This window comes from Channa argus, chromosome 17 (genome assembly GCF_033026475.1).
Source record: "Channa argus isolate prfri chromosome 17, Channa argus male v1.0, whole genome shotgun sequence".
NCBI lineage: Eukaryota > Metazoa > Chordata > Actinopteri > Anabantiformes > Channidae > Channa > Channa argus.
Window position 1 is genome coordinate 2,543,000 of NC_090213.1, and position 19,061 is coordinate 2,562,060.

Genomic DNA, 19,061 nt, shown 5'->3' on the forward strand with positions numbered 1-19,061 from the left:
AGATCTGAATTATTAACAACAATAACAATAAATGTGAAAATAAATTAGATGTTCCAGTAGTTTTGCTTTTATTGTGACAGATTTGACACCATAGTACACTAATGTCAACAATGCAGCATGTGTTTGGGTTATTTGGTTTGGCCTAATAATAAACCAATGAAGCATTTTGATGTAGCAGACAAAGATAAACATCAACAGATGAGGCAAAAAACGTAGCCTATGTTCGATTTCCATATGAGATATGAGCACACATTTCTATCTACTCTATAAATGAATAACTGAGCTGAATTTCTCACATTATCACATTAAGGAGACAGCACACAATTTATGGGGTGAGGGGCTCAGGGTAAAGCCAACATATGGAGTCAGATCCAGGTCATCCTCTGAAACTCCAGGTGGAGGAGTGAAACGGAAGCGCTGCAGCAGGGTGGTGAAGAAGATGAAGAGCTCCATCCTGGCCAGACTCTCTCCAGGACAAATCCTGCGACCTGCAGGATAGAACCCAAGAAAACAATCACATCATCTGCAAATAAGTGGACTGTACAACAACACTAGTGGTTCAGACTCTCTCTGAGACAAATGGTCTGCATGAGGAGAATAATCATCATTAGTGAATCAAACATTACAAAGAAGCAAAGCCAGAGCTCACAGACCTGCAGAAAAAGGCATAAAGGCATCTCTTTTAAGAAACTTCCCATCTTTGTCCAGGAAGTGGGCTGGATGGAAGCTGTATGGTTTCTCCCACTCACTGTCATCATACAGGACAGACATCAAGAGAGGATACACTATGGTCCCCTGAAGACAATATAGTAACAAACAACATTCTTTTAGACAAGCAATGAAATTAATCTGAAATAACAAAAACTCAATAACAAATACATTTTGTAACATTTAACCACTCTTAACAAAATGCAAAAAATATCAATGATTAGTTCAGTCAAGGACGTTGGTTAGTTTGATATCATAGTAACATTTTCATTTCTTGGGTCTGATCTTTTAGCTGTGAAGTCTGACCTTCTTAATGAAGAAACCCTGAAACATGACGTCTTGGCTGGTTCTGTGAGGCGCCGACATGGGGTTGACGTTTGCCAGTCTCTGTGTCTCATGGATGATTGCATCAGTGAAGTGCAGGTTCTTCCTGTCGTCGACCTGCACCTGACGACTCCCTATCACCCTGCTGATCTCCTCCTGGACCTGGTCTGAGAGATCATACAGGAATACAATTATCATAAAACAATAAGCATTTATTCATCAACCAATTTTAATCTTTTCTCTAGTTTATAATACAAACAGTTAAAATGTTTTATTAATTTAATGAAATTAAATGTTTGAGGCTTTTGATAGTTCCCATGACGGAGGCAGCAGCTCAGTTGGTAAAGTGGCCGCGTATTCACTGTAGGGTCAGTGATTCGAGCCTCGACTTCTTGTGGCCACACGTCAAAATGTTTGGTGAAAACATTATTGAATTAGCATGAAAGTTTATACAAACATTCATATTGTACATTTTGACTTTTCAATTCAATTCAATTCAATTCAACTTTATTTATATAGCGCCAATTCACAACAAAGTCATCTCAGGGCACTTTACAGAATAAAGTCAAGATTATAAAGATATATAAAGAGAACCCAACAATTCCCCCTGGAGCAAGCCATAGGCAACAGTGGAGAGGAAAAACTCCCTTTAACTGAAGAAACCTCCAGCAGAACCAGGCTCAGGGTGGACGGCCATCTGCCTCGACCGGTTGGGGTGAGTGGAAAGGGGAGAGAGAAAAGAACAGAGCAACAAAAGCAACAACAAAACATCTGGCAGATTGGTAGGATCAGTAGCTTCACGCTGGAAGACACACAGCTTCAAAGCCGGGGGACACCTGCAGAAAGGGACAGAGAGAGGGGGACAGAGGAGGACAAAGACAACTACGGGAGAGAACACACAGAGTTAATGACATACAGTGGTGACAATTGCTGGATGAGAGGAGAGGAGAGATGGTCAAGAGGAGGAAAGGAGCTCAGTGCATTGGGGGGTGGGTCCCCCAGCAGTCTAAGCCTATGGCAGCATAACTATAACTAACTATATGCTTTATTAAAAAGGAAGGTTTTAAGCCTAGACTTAAAAGTAGAGAGGGTGTCTGCTTCCCGAATCTGAACTGGGAGCTGGTTCCACAGGAGAGGAGCTTGATAGCTAGAGGCTCTACCTCCCATTCTACTTTTGGAAATTCTGGGAACCACAAGTAGGCCTGCATTCTGAGAGCGAAGTGGTCTACTGTGATGATATGGTGCTATGAGGTCTTCTAAATATGATGGAGCCTGACCATTCAGAGCTTTATGTGTAAGAAGCAGGGTTTTAAATTCTATTCTACATTTAATGGGAAGCCAATGGAGAGAAGCTAGTGAAGGTGAAATATGATCTCTCTCACTAGTTCCAGTCAGCACTCTTGCTGCAGCATTTTGGATTAATTGCAGGCTCTTTAGGGAGTTACTGGGGCATCCTGAAAGTAGGGAATTACAGTAGTCCAACCTAGAGGTAACAAATGCATGGACCAGTTTTTCGGCATCACTTTGAGACAGGATGCTCCTAATTTTGGCAATGTTCCGTAGGTGGAAGAAGGCTGTTCTAGAGATTTGTTTTATATGTGAGTTAAAGGATAGATCCTGATCAAAAATAACTCCAAGGTTCCTTGCAGTAGTACTGGAGGCCAGACTTATGCCATCTAGTGTGACAATATGGTTGGACATCATATCTCTGAGATTTTTGGGCCCAAATACTATGACTTCAGTTTTGTCTGAGTTTAAAAGTAAAAAATTGTGGGACATCCAGGCCTTGATGTCTTGTAGGCATGCTTGAAGCTTTATTAACTGATTATTTTCATCTGGTTCCTTTTAATGCCAATGTGCTTAAAGCAAATGGTAACATGGTAAAGGTAGATTTAACCAGTTGGTTTTACCCTGCATTTTTGGATACTTGGCCATTAGCAGAAGTCCCCATCTGAGTGTAGTTGAAGTTGTTTCAGTCCCAGCAATAAACAGATTCTGGACTGTCATCATGAGGTTTTCATCATGGAAGTGACTGTTAGTGTTTCCGGAGTCCTGCAGACAGATTGGTTATTTAGGTAAACCTGTTCAAAAACTGTGATGATAAATACAGTTATGTGCAAAGGGTAGTGTCCCCTCTTGAAAGACAAATATAACCTCACATGAACTTCAAAATGCGACGTTTTTCAAAGTGCCATTATTTGTTTGACACAATGAAGTACAGTGTTCATGGAATAATGAACAAGGAAGGGAATCTCATGGAAGCAGTAAGGGGGTACTTAGTGTTGTTACTTAGTAACTTCTCTACAGGTCACTAAACACATCAGTGATACAGTATAAGAAATGCTTTTAAATTTATTAGAGAATTTGGAATCATCTGGATTTTAAACTAAAACACTGTTGGATAATTAGAAATTAGACAACATGGTCCAAGTGGGATTTAAATGTTTCAAATCCAAATTAGAAACAAAATTAACCATATTATTTAATTAAATGACATGTTTCCAAACCTCCAAACTTTGCTTTCGGACCAGGAAGGCATCCACTAAGCCTCTGCACTTGTGTGGATCAAGAGTCTCCTTCAAACGCCTGAAAATCACTGTGTTCTCTACTTTAAAAGACGTGTTGATCTTTTGAATTTCTCTTCTGTTAGCAACACACATGCCAATCCATGGGAACAGGTTGTACATCTGTTAAAAAAAAAAGTACAGTAGTGTGTAAAATTTGTTGATAATGAATAAATAAAATTAAATAAAAATGTTCAGTCCCTGTATTAGAATACAACTAGCAAACACAGTAAATATGTTCACAATATTAAAGAACTTTTATAGGCTAAAATGACCGTGGCAAAGCCAGAGGGTCGTCACAGTGGATGTTCCACTCATTCAGCCTTTATCTTAATCACCTCTTCTGTCAAAGGTTGCTGACTTTTACATGCATCAATGAACCTAACATGTGTGTTTGGACTGTGAAAGGAAACTGGAGGTGACCCACGCAAGCACATGGAGAACATGCAAACTCCACACAGACAGACCACAACTAGCCAGACCAGAATCAAACAAATGACCTTCTAGCTGTGAGATCGTTTATAACTGGACTGACTCCAGTTCAACACAAACATTTACAGAAACAGAAATGATACCTGTATGGATGGAGAGCCTAAAAGATGAACTCTTCTGTTTGTGTTATCCACCATGGATGTGAACTTTGGATCATTGTATTCAAATCTGCTGCCATAGACAATGGAGCAGATGATGTTGGAGACTGAATAGTTCACTGACTGGGTTGTGTCGAAGGGTTCTCCTACAGTATAGGAGAAAAGAAAATTTAAAAGAGCAGATTTTTTTTTGTGAACATCCCAAATGTAGCTATTTTAAGAGTTTTACCTTTGAAGTTTTTAAACACTTCTACAAGGTAGCCACACTCTTCAATGATTTTGTCCTCACAAGCCTTCCTTCCCATCCCAAAGTCTCTCAGGTTTGTCATAGTAAAGCGTCTCATGTCTCTCCAGGAATCACCATTGGACCATATTATACCTGAGTTGATTTAAAAATAAATACAGTAAACACAGAAATATCTGCAACTGTACGTATCTGTTTTAAATGTTCTTATATTATATTTTTATACAGCATACAATACCATAAACACCTAAAACAAAAAAAGACCTAACATTTCTTACCATGGCCCTGATTATCTTCCTGTGCAATTGGTATTGGATGTCTTTCTCCAAACTCATCAGCACAGTTATTAAGTGCCTCCTTCACTGTCTTGTATCCTGCAAGGACCACCACTTTTTGGGGTCCAAGATAGACAGTGAAGACCGATCCATATTTCTTGGAAAGCTGAAAACAAGTACATTTTTATAATTTTTTCTTTGTAAAACGAACATGAGAAAGCAAACATTGATATACAGAACAGTGCTGGTAGGTACTGCATGGCCATTTCTCACTGGAGCACAGACACAACTAATTACCCTGTTAGAAAAGTACTTCACTGTATGTTGGTTACTTCCACACCTTCAGTAATGTGATGTAGGGTCTTTTTAGGTCCAGCTGCAGCAGATTCCCGAGCACAGGAATAGGTCTGGGTCCTGGAGGTTCCTCCCCTTCTCCCTGAGAGCTGAACCTGGTAGAAGAAACAAAGTACACCAGCAGCAGGACCACCAGAGCCCCCAGTAAGGGGACAGAACTAGACTGAAGAAAAAGATCCAGTATCCCCATGACTTTGAAGCAAATTGTGTTTGAATGTTGGTTGTAGATGAAGAAAGAAAATAAAACCCCAAAAAAACCCAATCCTTTTTGTGTACGTGCACTGGTACAGTGAGAGTGGTACAATAGTACATCTGCTAAAAAAAAAAATGATAGCTTGTGTCCAAGGGGGACGGACAAAATCTGGTAAAGTTCAATCACAGTACATACTTGCTGGTCAGTGGTCTTTGTACTTTAACTGTTAATATGTTGTCTCAGCTTAAACTTTGTCTTCTGAGTTTCAGGTTTCACAATATCCTTTTGTTTTATCTATAATCTTTACTAACCACAGTATAGATTTTCTATATTACTCCTATTCTTGCTGTTCAACAAAGTGCATATTGTGTTAAAGATGCTTCAGCTCAGTTGAGGGTAAATAAATGAGTCCAGATGTGACCCAGGCACTGCTCTGAAAAATAGATTTGTCTGGCAACAAATCTGACTGTGGTGCTGAATATTTGCTGTAAGGAGTAAGTAGGTGGCCAGAATGATAAGCTGGTTCTCTTGATAGGAGCCGGAGCCAAATGGAATTATCCCGTGAGTTATTGTCACCCTGTGGTACAAAGCACACAAAGGAACTATTGGTCTGACAGTCTTTTTTTTTTAAATCCTCTGAACAATTAGAGATTATACGTTTGTGTAAACTGACCAATCAGTAGTGTTGCTTCCCAATAGGAAGTGTTAGATGTTTATGATAGACAGTTACAATGATTCTGAATCCAGACCCTTCATAGGCCAGATCTGAATTATTAACAACAATAACAATAAATGTGAAAATAAATTAGATGTTCCAGTAGTTTTGCTTTTATTGTGACAGATTTGACACCATAGTACACTAATGTCAACAATGCAGCATGTGTTTGGGTTATTTGGTTTGGCCTAATAATAAACCAATGAAGCATTTTGATGTAGCAGACAAAGATAAACATCAACAGATGAGGCAAAAAACGTAGCCTATGTTCGATTTCCATATGAGATATGAGCACACATTTCTATCTACTCTATAAATGAATAACTGAGCTGAATTTCTCACATTATCACATTAAGGAGACAGCACACAATTTATGGGGTGAGGGGCTCAGGGTAAAGCCAACATATGGAGTCAGATCCAGGTCATCCTCTGAAACTCCAGGTGGAGGAGTGAAACGGAAGCGCTGCAGCAGGGTGGTGAAGAAGATGAAGAGCTCCATCCTGGCCAGACTCTCTCCAGGACAAATCCTGCGACCTGCAGGATAGAACCCAAGAAAACAATCACATCATCTGCAAATAAGTGGACTGTACAACAACACTAGTGGTTCAGACTCTCTCTGAGACAAATGGTCTGCATGAGGAGAATAATCATCATTAGTGAATCAAACATTACAAAGAAGCAAAGCCAGAGCTCACAGACCTGCAGAAAAAGGCATAAAGGCATCTCTTTTAAGAAACTTCCCATCTTTGTCCAGGAAGTGGGCTGGATGGAAGCTGTATGGTTTCTCCCACTCACTGTCATCATACAGGACAGACATCAAGAGAGGATACACTATGGTCCCCTGAAGACAATATAGTAACAAACAACATTCTTTTAGACAAGCAATGAAATTAATCTGAAATAACAAAAACTCAATAACAAATACATTTTGTAACATTTAACCACTCTTAACAAAATGCAAAAAATATCAATGATTAGTTCAGTCAAGGACGTTGGTTAGTTTGATATCATAGTAACATTTTCATTTCTTGGGTCTGATCTTTTAGCTGTGAAGTCTGACCTTCTTAATGAAGAAACCCTGAAACATGACGTCTTGGCTGGTTCTGTGAGGCGCCGACATGGGGTTGACGTTTGCCAGTCTCTGTGTCTCATGGATGATTGCATCAGTGAAGTGCAGGTTCTTCCTGTCGTCGACCTGCACCTGACGACTCCCTATCACCCTGCTGATCTCCTCCTGGACCTGGTCTGAGAGATCATACAGGAATACAATTATCATAAAACAATAAGCATTTATTCATCAACCAATTTTAATCTTTTCTCTAGTTTATAATACAAACAGTTAAAATGTTTTATTAATTTAATGAAATTAAATGTTTGAGGCTTTTGATAGTTCCCATGACGGAGGCAGCAGCTCAGTTGGTAAAGTGGCCGCGTATTCACTGTAGGGTCAGTGATTCGAGCCTCGACTTCTTGTGGCCACACGTCAAAATGTTTGGTGAAAACATTATTGAATTAGCATGAAAGTTTATACAAACATTCATATTGTACATTTTGACTTTTCAATTCAATTCAATTCAATTCAACTTTATTTATATAGCGCCAATTCACAACAAAGTCATCTCAGGGCACTTTACAGAATAAAGTCAAGATTATAAAGATATATAAAGAGAACCCAACAATTCCCCCTGGAGCAAGCCATAGGCAACAGTGGAGAGGAAAAACTCCCTTTAACTGAAGAAACCTCCAGCAGAACCAGGCTCAGGGTGGACGGCCATCTGCCTCGACCGGTTGGGGTGAGTGGAAAGGGGAGAGAGAAAAGAACAGAGCAACAAAAGCAACAACAAAACATCTGGCAGATTGGTAGGATCAGTAGCTTCACGCTGGAAGACACACAGCTTCAAAGCCGGGGGACACCTGCAGAAAGGGACAGAGAGAGGGGGACAGAGGAGGACAAAGACAACTACGGGAGAGAACACACAGAGTTAATGACATACAGTGGTGACAATTGCTGGATGAGAGGAGAGGAGAGATGGTCAAGAGGAGGAAAGGAGCTCAGTGCATTGGGGGGTGGGTCCCCCAGCAGTCTAAGCCTATGGCAGCATAACTATAACTAACTATATGCTTTATTAAAAAGGAAGGTTTTAAGCCTAGACTTAAAAGTAGAGAGGGTGTCTGCTTCCCGAATCTGAACTGGGAGCTGGTTCCACAGGAGAGGAGCTTGATAGCTAGAGGCTCTACCTCCCATTCTACTTTTGGAAATTCTGGGAACCACAAGTAGGCCTGCATTCTGAGAGCGAAGTGGTCTACTGTGATGATATGGTGCTATGAGGTCTTCTAAATATGATGGAGCCTGACCATTCAGAGCTTTATGTGTAAGAAGCAGGGTTTTAAATTCTATTCTACATTTAATGGGAAGCCAATGGAGAGAAGCTAGTGAAGGTGAAATATGATCTCTCTCACTAGTTCCAGTCAGCACTCTTGCTGCAGCATTTTGGATTAATTGCAGGCTCTTTAGGGAGTTACTGGGGCATCCTGAAAGTAGGGAATTACAGTAGTCCAACCTAGAGGTAACAAATGCATGGACCAGTTTTTCGGCATCACTTTGAGACAGGATGCTCCTAATTTTGGCAATGTTCCGTAGGTGGAAGAAGGCTGTTCTAGAGATTTGTTTTATATGTGAGTTAAAGGATAGATCCTGATCAAAAATAACTCCAAGGTTCCTTGCAGTAGTACTGGAGGCCAGACTTATGCCATCTAGTGTGACAATATGGTTGGACATCATATCTCTGAGATTTTTGGGCCCAAATACTATGACTTCAGTTTTGTCTGAGTTTAAAAGTAAAAAATTGTGGGACATCCAGGCCTTGATGTCTTGTAGGCATGCTTGAAGCTTTATTAACTGATTATTTTCATCTGGTTCCTTTTAATGCCAATGTGCTTAAAGCAAATGGTAACATGGTAAAGGTAGATTTAACCAGTTGGTTTTACCCTGCATTTTTGGATACTTGGCCATTAGCAGAAGTCCCCATCTGAGTGTAGTTGAAGTTGTTTCAGTCCCAGCAATAAACAGATTCTGGACTGTCATCATGAGGTTTTCATCATGGAAGTGACTGTTAGTGTTTCCGGAGTCCTGCAGACAGATTGGTTATTTAGGTAAACCTGTTCAAAAACTGTGATGATAAATACAGTTATGTGCAAAGGGTAGTGTCCCCTCTTGAAAGACAAATATAACCTCACATGAACTTCAAAATGCGACGTTTTTCAAAGTGCCATTATTTGTTTGACACAATGAAGTACAGTGTTCATGGAATAATGAACAAGGAAGGGAATCTCATGGAAGCAGTAAGGGGGTACTTAGTGTTGTTACTTAGTAACTTCTCTACAGGTCACTAAACACATCAGTGATACAGTATAAGAAATGCTTTTAAATTTATTAGAGAATTTGGAATCATCTGGATTTTAAACTAAAACACTGTTGGATAATTAGAAATTAGACAACATGGTCCAAGTGGGATTTAAATGTTTCAAATCCAAATTAGAAACAAAATTAACCACATTATTTAATTAAATGACATGTTTACAAACCTCCAAACTTTGCTTTCGGACCAGGAAGGCATCCACTAAGCCTCTGCACTTGTGTGGATCAAGAGTCTCCTTCAAACGCCTGAAAATCACTGTGTTCTCTACTTTAAAAGACGTGTTGATCTTTTGAATTTCTCTTCTGTTAGCAACACACATGCCAATCCATGGGAACAGGTTGTACATCTGTTAAAAAAAAAAGTACAGTAGTGTGTAAAATTTGTTGATAATGAATAAATAAAATTAAATAAAAATGTTCAGTCCCTGTATTAGAATACAACTAGCAAACACAGTAAATATGTTCACAATATTAAAGAACTTTTATAGGCTAAAATGACCGTGGCAAAGCCAGAGGGTCGTCACAGTGGATGTTCCACTCATTCAGCCTTTATCTTAATCACCTCTTCTGTCAAAGGTTGCTGACTTTTACATGCATCAATGAACCTAACATGTGTGTTTGGACTGTGAAAGGAAACTGGAGGTGACCCACGCAAGCACATGGAGAACATGCAAACTCCACACAGACAGACCACAACTAGCCAGACCAGAATCAAACAAATGACCTTCTAGCTGTGAGATCGTTTATAACTGGACTGACTCCAGTTCAACACAAACATTTACAGAAACAGAAATGATACCTGTATGGATGGAGAGCCTAAAAGATGAACTCTTCTGTTTGTGTTATCCACCATGGATGTGAACTTTGGATCATTGTATTCAAATCTGCTGCCATAGACAATGGAGCAGATGATGTTGGAGACTGAATAGTTCACTGACTGGGTTGTGTCGAAGGGTTCTCCTACAGTATAGGAGAAAAGAAAATTTAAAAGAGCAGATTTTTTTTTGTGAACATCCCAAATGTAGCTATTTTAAGAGTTTTACCTTTGAAGTTTTTAAACACTTCTACAAGGTAGCCACACTCTTCAATGATTTTGTCCTCACAAGCCTTCCTTCCCATCCCAAAGTCTCTCAGGTTTGTCATAGTAAAGCGTCTCATGTCTCTCCAGGAATCACCATTGGACCATATTATACCTGAGTTGATTTAAAAATAAATACAGTAAACACAGAAATATCTGCAACTGTACGTATCTGTTTTAAATGTTCTTATATTATATTTTTATACAGCATACAATACCATAAACACCTAAAACAAAAAAAGACCTAACATTTCTTACCATGGCCCTGATTATCTTCCTGTGCAATTGGTATTGGATGTCTTTCTCCAAACTCATCAGCACAGTTATTAAGTGCCTCCTTCACTGTCTTGTATCCTGCAAGGACCACCACTTTTTGGGGTCCAAGATAGACAGTGAAGACCGATCCATATTTCTTGGAAAGCTGAAAACAAGTACATTTTTATAATTTTTTCTTTGTAAAACGAACATGAGAAAGCAAACATTGATATACAGAACAGTGCTGGTAGGTACTGCATGGCCATTTCTCACTGGAGCACAGACACAACTAATTACCCTGTTAGAAAAGTACTTCACTGTATGTTGGTTACTTCCACACCTTCAGTAATGTGATGTAGGGTCTTTTTAGGTCCAGCTGCAGCAGATTCCCGAGCACAGGAATAGGTCTGGGTCCTGGAGGTTCCTCCCCTTCTCCCTGAGAGCTGAACCTGGTAGAAGAAACAAAGTACACCAGCAGCAGGACCACCAGAGCCCCCAGTAAGGGGACAGAACTAGACTGAAGAAAAAGATCCAGTATCCCCATGACTTTGAAGCAAATTGTGTTTGAATGTTGGTTGTAGATGAAGAAAGAAAATAAAACCCCAAAAAAACCCAATCCTTTTTGTGTACGTGCACTGGTACAGTGAGAGTGGTACAATAGTACATCTGCTAAAAAAAAAATGATAGCTTGTGTCCAAGGGGGACGGACAAAATCTGGTAAAGTTCAATCACAGTACATACTTGCTGGTCAGTGGTCTTTGTACTTTAACTGTTAATATGTTGTCTCAGCTTAAACTTTGTCTTCTGAGTTTCAGGTTTCACAATATCCTTTTGTTTTATCTATAATCTTTACTAACCACAGTATAGATTTTCTATATTACTCCTATTCTTGCTGTTCAACAAAGTGCATATTGTGTTAAAGATGCTTCAGCTCAGTTGAGGGTAAATAAATGAGTCCAGATGTGACCCAGGCACTGCTCTGAAAAATAGATTTGTCTGGCAACAAATCTGACTGTGGTGCTGAATATTTGCTGTAAGGAGTAAGTAGGTGGCCAGAATGATAAGCTGGTTCTCTTGATAGGAGCCGGAGCCAAATGGAATTATCCCGTGAGTTATTGTCACCCTGTGGTACAAAGCACACAAAGGAACTATTGGTCTGACAGTCTTTTTTTTTTAAATCCTCTGAACAATTAGAGATTATACGTTTGTGTAAACTGACCAATCAGTAGTGTTGCTTCCCAATAGGAAGTGTTAGATGTTTATGATAGACAGTTACAATGATTCTGAATCCAGACCCTTCATAGGCCAGATCTGAATTATTAACAACAATAACAATAAATGTGAAAATAAATTAGATGTTCCAGTAGTTTTGCTTTTATTGTGACAGATTTGACACCATAGTACACTAATGTCAACAATGCAGCATGTGTTTGGGTTATGTGGTTTGGCCTAATAATAAACCAATGAAGCATTTTGATGTAGCAGACAAAGATAAACATCAACAGATGAGGCAAAAAACGTAGCCTATGTTCGATTTCCATATGAGATATGAGCACACATTTCTATCTACTCTATAAATGAATAACTGAGCTGAATTTCTCACATTATCACATTAAGGAGACTGCACACAATTTATGGGGTGAGGGGCTCAGGGTAAAGCCAACATATGGAGTCAGATCCAGGTCATCCTCTGAAACTCCAGGTGGAGGAGTGAAACGGAAGCGCTGCAGCAGGGTGGTGAAGAAGATGAAGAGCTCCATCCTGGCCAGACTCTCTCCAGGACAAATCCTGCGACCTGCAGGATAGAACCAAAGAAAACAATCACATCATCTGCAAATAAGTGGACTGTACAACAACACTAGTGGTTGAGACTCTCTCTGAGACAAATAGTTTGTGTGAGGAGAATAATCATCATTAGTGAATGAAACATTAAAAAGAAGCAAAGCCAGAGCTCACAGACCTGCAGAAAAAGGCATAAAGGCATCTCTTTTAAGAAACTTCCCATCTTTGTCCAGGAAGTGGGCTGGATGGAAGCTGTATGGTTTCTCCCACTCACTCTCATCATACAGGACAGACGTCAAGAGAGGATACACTATGGTCCCCTGAAGACAATATAGTAACAAACAACATTCTTTTAGACAAGCAATGAAATTAATCTGAAATAACAAAAACTCAATAACAAATACATTTTGTAACATTTAACCACTCTTACAAAAATGCAAAAAATATCAATGATTAGTTCAGTCAAGGACGTTGGTTAGTTTGATATCATAGTAACATTTTCATTTTTTGGGTCTGATCTTTTAGCTGTGAAGTCTGACCTTCTTAATGAAAAAACCCTGAAACATGACGTCTTGGCTGGTTCTGTGAGGCCCCGACATGGGGTTGACGTTTGCCAGTCTCTGTGTCTCATGGATGATTGCATCAGTGAAGTGCAGGTTCTTCCTGTCGTCGACCTGCACCTGACGACTCCCTATCACCCTGCTGATCTCCTCCTGGACCTGGTCTGAGAGATCATACAGGAATACAATTATCATAAAACAATAAGCATTTATTCATCAACCAATTTTAATCTTTTCTCTAGTTTATAATACAAACAGTTAAAATGTTTTATTAATTTAATGAAATTAAATGTTTGAGGCTTTTGATAGTTCCCATGACGGAGGCAGCAGCTCAGTTGGTAAAGTGGCCGCGTATTCACTGTAGGGTCAGTGATTCGAGCCTCGACTTCTTGTGGCCACACGTCAAAATGTTTGGTGAAAACATTATGGAATTATCATGAAGGTTTATACAAACATTCATTTTGTAGATTTTGACTTTTAATGCCAATGTGCTTAAAACAGATGTTAACATGGTAAAGGTAGATTTAACCAGTTGGTTTTACCCTGCATTTTTGGATACTTGGCCATTAGCAGAAGTCCCCATCTGAGTGTAGTTGAAGTTGTTTCAGTCCCAGCAATAAACAGATTCTGGACTGTCATCATGAGGTTTTCATCATGGAAGTGACTGTTAGTATTTCCGGAGTCCTGCAGACGGATTGGTTGTTTAGGTAAACCTGTTCAAAAACTGTGATGATAGATACAGTTATGTGCAAATGGTAGTGTCCCCTCTTGAAAGACAAATATAACCTCACATGAACTTCAAAATGCGGCGTTTTTCACAGTACCATTATTTTTTTGACACAATGAAGTACAGTGTTCATGGAATAATGAACAAGGAAGGGAATCTCATGGAAGCAGTAAGGGGGTACTTAGTGTTGTTACTTAGTGTCTGAACTTCTCTACAGGTCACTAAGCACATCAGTGATACAGTATAAGAAATGCTTTTAAATTTATTAGAGAATTTGGAATCATCTGGATTTTAAACTAAAACACTGTTGGATAATTTAATCTTAAATCCAAATCTGAAAGACAACATTGTCCAAGTGGGATTTAAATGTTTCAAATCCAAATTAGAAACAAAATTAACCATATTATTTAATTAAATGACATGTTTCCAAACCTCCAAACTTTGCTTTCGGACCAGGAAGGCATCCACTAAGCCTCTGCACATATGTGGATCAAGGGTCTCCTTCAAACGCCTGAAAATCACTGTGTTCTCTAATTTAAAAGACGTGGTGATCTTTTGAATTTCTCTTCTGTTAGCAACACACATGCCAATCCATGGGAACAGGTTGTACATCTGTTAAAAAAAAGTTTATAATCAATAAATAAAATTAAATAAAAATGTTCAGTCCCTGTATTAGAATACAACTAGCAAATACAGTAAATATGTTCACAATATTAAAGAACTTTTATAGGCTAAAATGACCGTGGCAAAGCCAGAGGGTCGTCACAGTGGATGTTCCACTCATTTAGCCTTTATCTGGATTGTGATAGAAATTTTCCTTCTTGGAAGAATTATTATAGAACTCAGCGTGATGAACCATCTCAGTTTAATACATGCCAGCATGGAGAAGAACACATGGATGTTGTTGTCTTCTTCTGACTTGTAGCTCTCAAACCCAAGAAAGGAACCACCCTCACAAAACATGACTAATGAAACCAGGTGCATACAGTCATCACTCTTGTCCCTATCTAGGTTATCTGAAGACGTCAGTTGAGAAGCAATAAAACCCTTTTGACCCCAGGACTCACTATCTACTACATTGCTTTGGGCCTTGTAACAACAAAGTGCCTGCTGCAATCTCAAACATTCCTCCAAACACGACCCAGCCTATGATCTCTTCAAAGCCCATCTTGGTTGATTGTTTACTAATTATCTAACCATATGACTACATTTACTCTATTCCCCCACATTATCACCTCTCCTGTCAAAGGTTACTGACTTTTACATGCACCAGTGAACCTAACACATGTGTTTGGACCGTGAAAGGAAACTGGAGGTGACCCACGCAAGCACATGGAGAACATGCAAACTCCACACAGACAGACCACAACTAGCCAGACCAGAATCAAACCAATGACCTTCTATTTGCGAGATCCTTTATAACTGGACTGACTCCAGTTCATCACAAACATTTACAGAAACAGAAATGATACCTGTATGGATAGGGAGCCTAAAAGTTTAATTCTTCTGTTTGTGTTATCCACCATGGATGTGAACTTTGGATCATTGTATTCAAATCTGCTGCCATAGACAATAGAGCAGATGATGTTGGAGACTGAACAGTTCACTGACTGGGTTGTGTCGAAGGGTTCTCCTACAGTATAGGACAAAAGAAAATTTAAAAGAGCAGATTTTTTTTTATGAACATCCCAAATGTAGCTATTTTAAGAGTTTTACCTTTGAAGTTTTTAAACACTTCTACAAGGTAGCCACACTCTTCAATGATTTTGTCCTCACAAGCCTTCCTTCCCATCCCAAAGTCTCTCAGGTTTGTCATAGTAAAGCGTCTCATGTCTCTCCAGGAATCACCATTGGACCATATTATACCTGAGTTGATTTAAAAATAAATACAGTAAGCACAGAAATATCTGCAACTGTACGTATCTGTTTTAAATGTTCTTATATTATATTTTTATACAGTATACAATACCATAAACACCTAAGACAAAAAAAGACCTAACATTTCTTACCATGGCCTTGATTATCTTCCTGTGCAATTAGTATTGGATGTCTTTCTCCAAACTCATCAGCACAGTTCATAAGTGCCTCCTTCACTGTCTTGTATCCTGCAAGGACCACCACTTTCTGGGGTCCAAGATAGACAGTGAAGACCGATCCATATTTCTTGGAAAGCTGAAAACAAGTACATTTTTATAATTTTTTCTTTGTAAAACGAACATGAGGAAGCAAACATTGATATACAGAACAGTGCTGGTAGGTACTGCATGGCCATTTCTCACTGGAGCACAGACACAACTAATTACCCTGTTAGAAGAGTACTTCACTGTATGTTGGTTACTTCCACACCTTCAGTAATGTGATGTAGGGTCTTTTTAGGTCCAGCTGCAGCAGATTCCCGAGCACAGGAATAGGTCTGGGTCCTGGAGGTTCCTTCCCTTCTCCCTGAGAGCTGAACCTGGTAGAAGAAACAAAGTACACCAGCAGCAGAACCACCAGAGCCCCCAGTAAGGGGACAGAACTAGACTGAAGAAAAAGATCCAGTATCCCCATGACTTTGAAGCAAATTGTGTTTGAATGTTGGTTGTAGATGAAGAAATAAAAAAACCCCAAAAACAATCCTTTTTGTGTACGTGCACTGGTACAGTGAGAGTGTTGCAATAGTACATCTGTTCATATATCATGGCTTGTGTCCAAGGGGGACGGACTTAATATGGTAATGTTCACAAACACACACAGTAAATACTAGCTGCTCAGTTGTGTCACACTAACAGAGTGTATGTATTTAAATTTATAATTAGGACCCAAAAGAGGAGACGGCGAGGGGAGGTTTGAAGGTCAACAAGGGTTCATAAAAAAAAAAAAAGGCAAACAACTGAAAATCACTGGGAGGACTGGAAAACACACGCAGTAATAACTAAACAAAGAAAAACAGAACATGAACTTAAACACGCTAGAGAGAAGATAAAGTGAACTATAACTGTGCTGGGGAAGTAAGGGAACTAACTAAGTCACTAATGGGGAGCAAACAGGGAAAAACAAACGAACACACTAAGCAAAAAACGCAGGCTGACAGAATGGGACTAATAAATACCCAAACACAAAACCAGGACCAAACCAATAACAAAAGACTGAACCTAAAAGGGGAGACAGTCCAAACATGGGGGTCAGAAAAATATCCAGTGTCCCCAAGACTTTGAAACAAATTGTCCTTCAATGTTGGTAGTAGACTAAGAAAAAAACATCCCTATGTGTGTGTGTACAGTGGAAGAGTGAGCACATTGTAATTTAACATATGACAATAAATCAGATTGTCCAAGGGGGACGGACAAAATCTGGTAAAGTTCAATCACAGTACATACTTGCTGGTCAATGGTCTTTGTACTTTAACTGTTAATATGTTGTCTCAGCTTAAACTTTGTCTTCTGAGTTTCAGGTTTCACAATATCCTTTTGTTTTATCTATAATCTTTACTAACCACAGTATAGATTTTCTATATTACTCCTATTCTTGCTGTTCAACAAAGTGCATATTGTGTTAAAGATGCTTCAGCTCAGTTGAGGGTAAATAAATGAGTCCAGATGTGACCCAGGCACTGCTCTGAAAAATAGATTTGTCTGGCAACAAATCTGACTGTGGTGCTGAATATTTGCTGTAAGGAGTAAGTAGGTGGCCAGAATGATAAGCTGGTTCTCTTGATAGGAGCCGGAGCCAAATGGAATTATCCCGTGAGTTATTGTCACCCTGTGGTACAAAGCACACAAAGGAACTATTGGTCTGACAGTCTTTTTTTTTTAAATCCACTGAACAATTAGAGATTATACGTTTGTGTAAACTGACCAATCAGTAGTGTTGCTTCCCAATAGGAAGTGTTAGATGTTTATGATAGACAGTTACAATGATTCTGAATCCAGACCCTTCATAGGCCAGATCTGAATTATTAACAACAATAACAATAAATGTGAAAATAAATTAGATGTTCCAGTAATTTTGCTTTTATTGGGACAGATTTGACAACAAACGAACAAACTAAGCCAAAAACGCAGGCTGACAGAAGGGGACTAATAAAAACCCAAACACAAAACCAGGACCAATCAAGCCGGGATAACAAAAGACTGAACCTAAATACTGAAGCAGAAGGAAACAAAAAGGAACCCAAAGCTCAGACCATAAAGCTAAGGGGAGACAGTCCAAACATGGGGGTTATGCTGAGCACTGAGGGAGAACACACCACAGGGAGAAGGATGTCAAACTTTAACTGTTGACTTAACTGCTGCTCTTAGCTTTTTGTGGATGAAAAGAATAATTTAGACAGTTACTAAATAAATCAAGTGATCCCCACATTTAATGTGGAGGCTTCATTCATCACTTCAGTGACTGTGTTACCAAATCTGCATTAAAGTAACATTCCTAACAGTTTGTTTTCACCAGTTATATTAGACCCTCTTTCTGAAGTATAAAATATGTTAGTGTACTTTCAGGTTTTGCAACATCCGTTTGTCCTTTTAATGATTATATGTATTTTTATATTACTCTTATTCTCACTGTATTGTTGAACAAAGTGTGAGTGAAAATGCTTCAGCTTGAGGCCAGATGTGACTTAGAGACATGTCAGGACAAGGAATTATTGCGCTAAGATAGTGGGAGCGTTGTGTGAAGAATATAGGTGGGACTTACTGAAGTGGGTTACTGAGTAACTGTTTCCAGCTTTGCTACACGTGTAGCAAATGTTCCCTTTTAGAGCTGCAGAGCAGAGTTTTCCCTTTTTTCTCTTCTCTGTGTCTGAGTTTGTTAAGAACTCACAGGTTTATGAAGCTTCTTTGACTTCTGTGCCACAATACTCACACGGACCCTGTTTGTAATTCAGTCCACTCGTGAGTTTTTTGCTTCTCATTTCACATTCAGACCCAAATGTACCTTAAATACAAAAGTCTGGGTTTATAGGCTTTATTTAAAGGTGTAAATCATGTACGGGTCATGTTATTAGATCATTATATTCTACTTTGCATCAAAAATCATCATCGGCAAATGATCTTATAACTAAATCTGTAATCGTACAGTGGAGTTAAAGCATTCTAGCTTTTTGTTTTTGCCATAGATGATACTAATGGCGATATCTGATGCATAAAACATACACGTTATTAGTTGTTTGTGGGGGTCGTATTTCCTCTGCAAGCATTTTATTTTATTAAGCATTTTTTAATAAATATTTTCATCTAACTTGGAATCTTTAAACAACTTTTCATCTCATCATATTGGACAAACATCAAGGGAAGA

General features: G+C 39.1%; 3 protein-coding genes across 4 annotated transcripts; all 3 read right to left on the minus strand.

Moving 5' to 3' along the window:
* Positions 1-51: 51 nt before the first annotated feature.
* Positions 52-5,366, minus strand: LOC137102717 (cytochrome P450 2K1-like). Its single transcript, XM_067482501.1, has 9 exons — positions 5,046-5,366; positions 4,709-4,871; positions 4,416-4,565; positions 4,172-4,332; positions 3,540-3,719; positions 2,943-3,084; positions 1,015-1,199; positions 654-795; positions 52-488 (listed from the first exon to the last, which is right to left on the minus strand). Exons 1-9 carry the CDS (start codon positions 5,247-5,249, stop codon positions 301-303), a joined length of 1,515 nt encoding a protein of 504 aa, XP_067338602.1. The 5' UTR covers positions 5,250-5,366; the 3' UTR covers positions 52-300.
* Positions 5,367-6,064: 698 nt separating this feature from the next.
* LOC137102716 (cytochrome P450 2K1-like) lies at positions 6,065-11,379 on the minus strand. Its single transcript, XM_067482500.1, has 9 exons — positions 11,059-11,379; positions 10,722-10,884; positions 10,429-10,578; positions 10,185-10,345; positions 9,553-9,732; positions 8,956-9,097; positions 7,028-7,212; positions 6,667-6,808; positions 6,065-6,501 (listed from the first exon to the last, which is right to left on the minus strand). The coding sequence occupies exons 1-9, from the start codon at positions 11,260-11,262 to the stop codon at positions 6,314-6,316; spliced, it is 1,515 nt and encodes a 504-aa protein (XP_067338601.1). The 5' UTR covers positions 11,263-11,379; the 3' UTR covers positions 6,065-6,313.
* Positions 11,380-12,052: 673 nt separating this feature from the next.
* LOC137102718 (cytochrome P450 2K1-like) lies at positions 12,053-16,445 on the minus strand. 2 transcript variants are annotated; one of them, XM_067482503.1, is made up of 9 exons: positions 16,134-16,445; positions 15,797-15,959; positions 15,504-15,653; positions 15,260-15,420; positions 14,220-14,399; positions 13,603-13,744; positions 13,040-13,224; positions 12,679-12,820; positions 12,053-12,513 (listed from the first exon to the last, which is right to left on the minus strand). In XM_067482503.1, the coding sequence occupies exons 1-9, from the start codon at positions 16,335-16,337 to the stop codon at positions 12,326-12,328; spliced, it is 1,515 nt and encodes a 504-aa protein (XP_067338604.1). In that variant the 5' UTR covers positions 16,338-16,445; the 3' UTR covers positions 12,053-12,325. The 2 variants fall into 2 exon arrangements, with proteins under 2 accessions (XP_067338604.1, XP_067338603.1); XM_067482502.1 differs by lacking the exon at positions 16,134-16,445 and adding an exon at positions 16,091-16,109.
* Between the last annotated feature and the right edge of the window lie 2,616 nt (positions 16,446-19,061).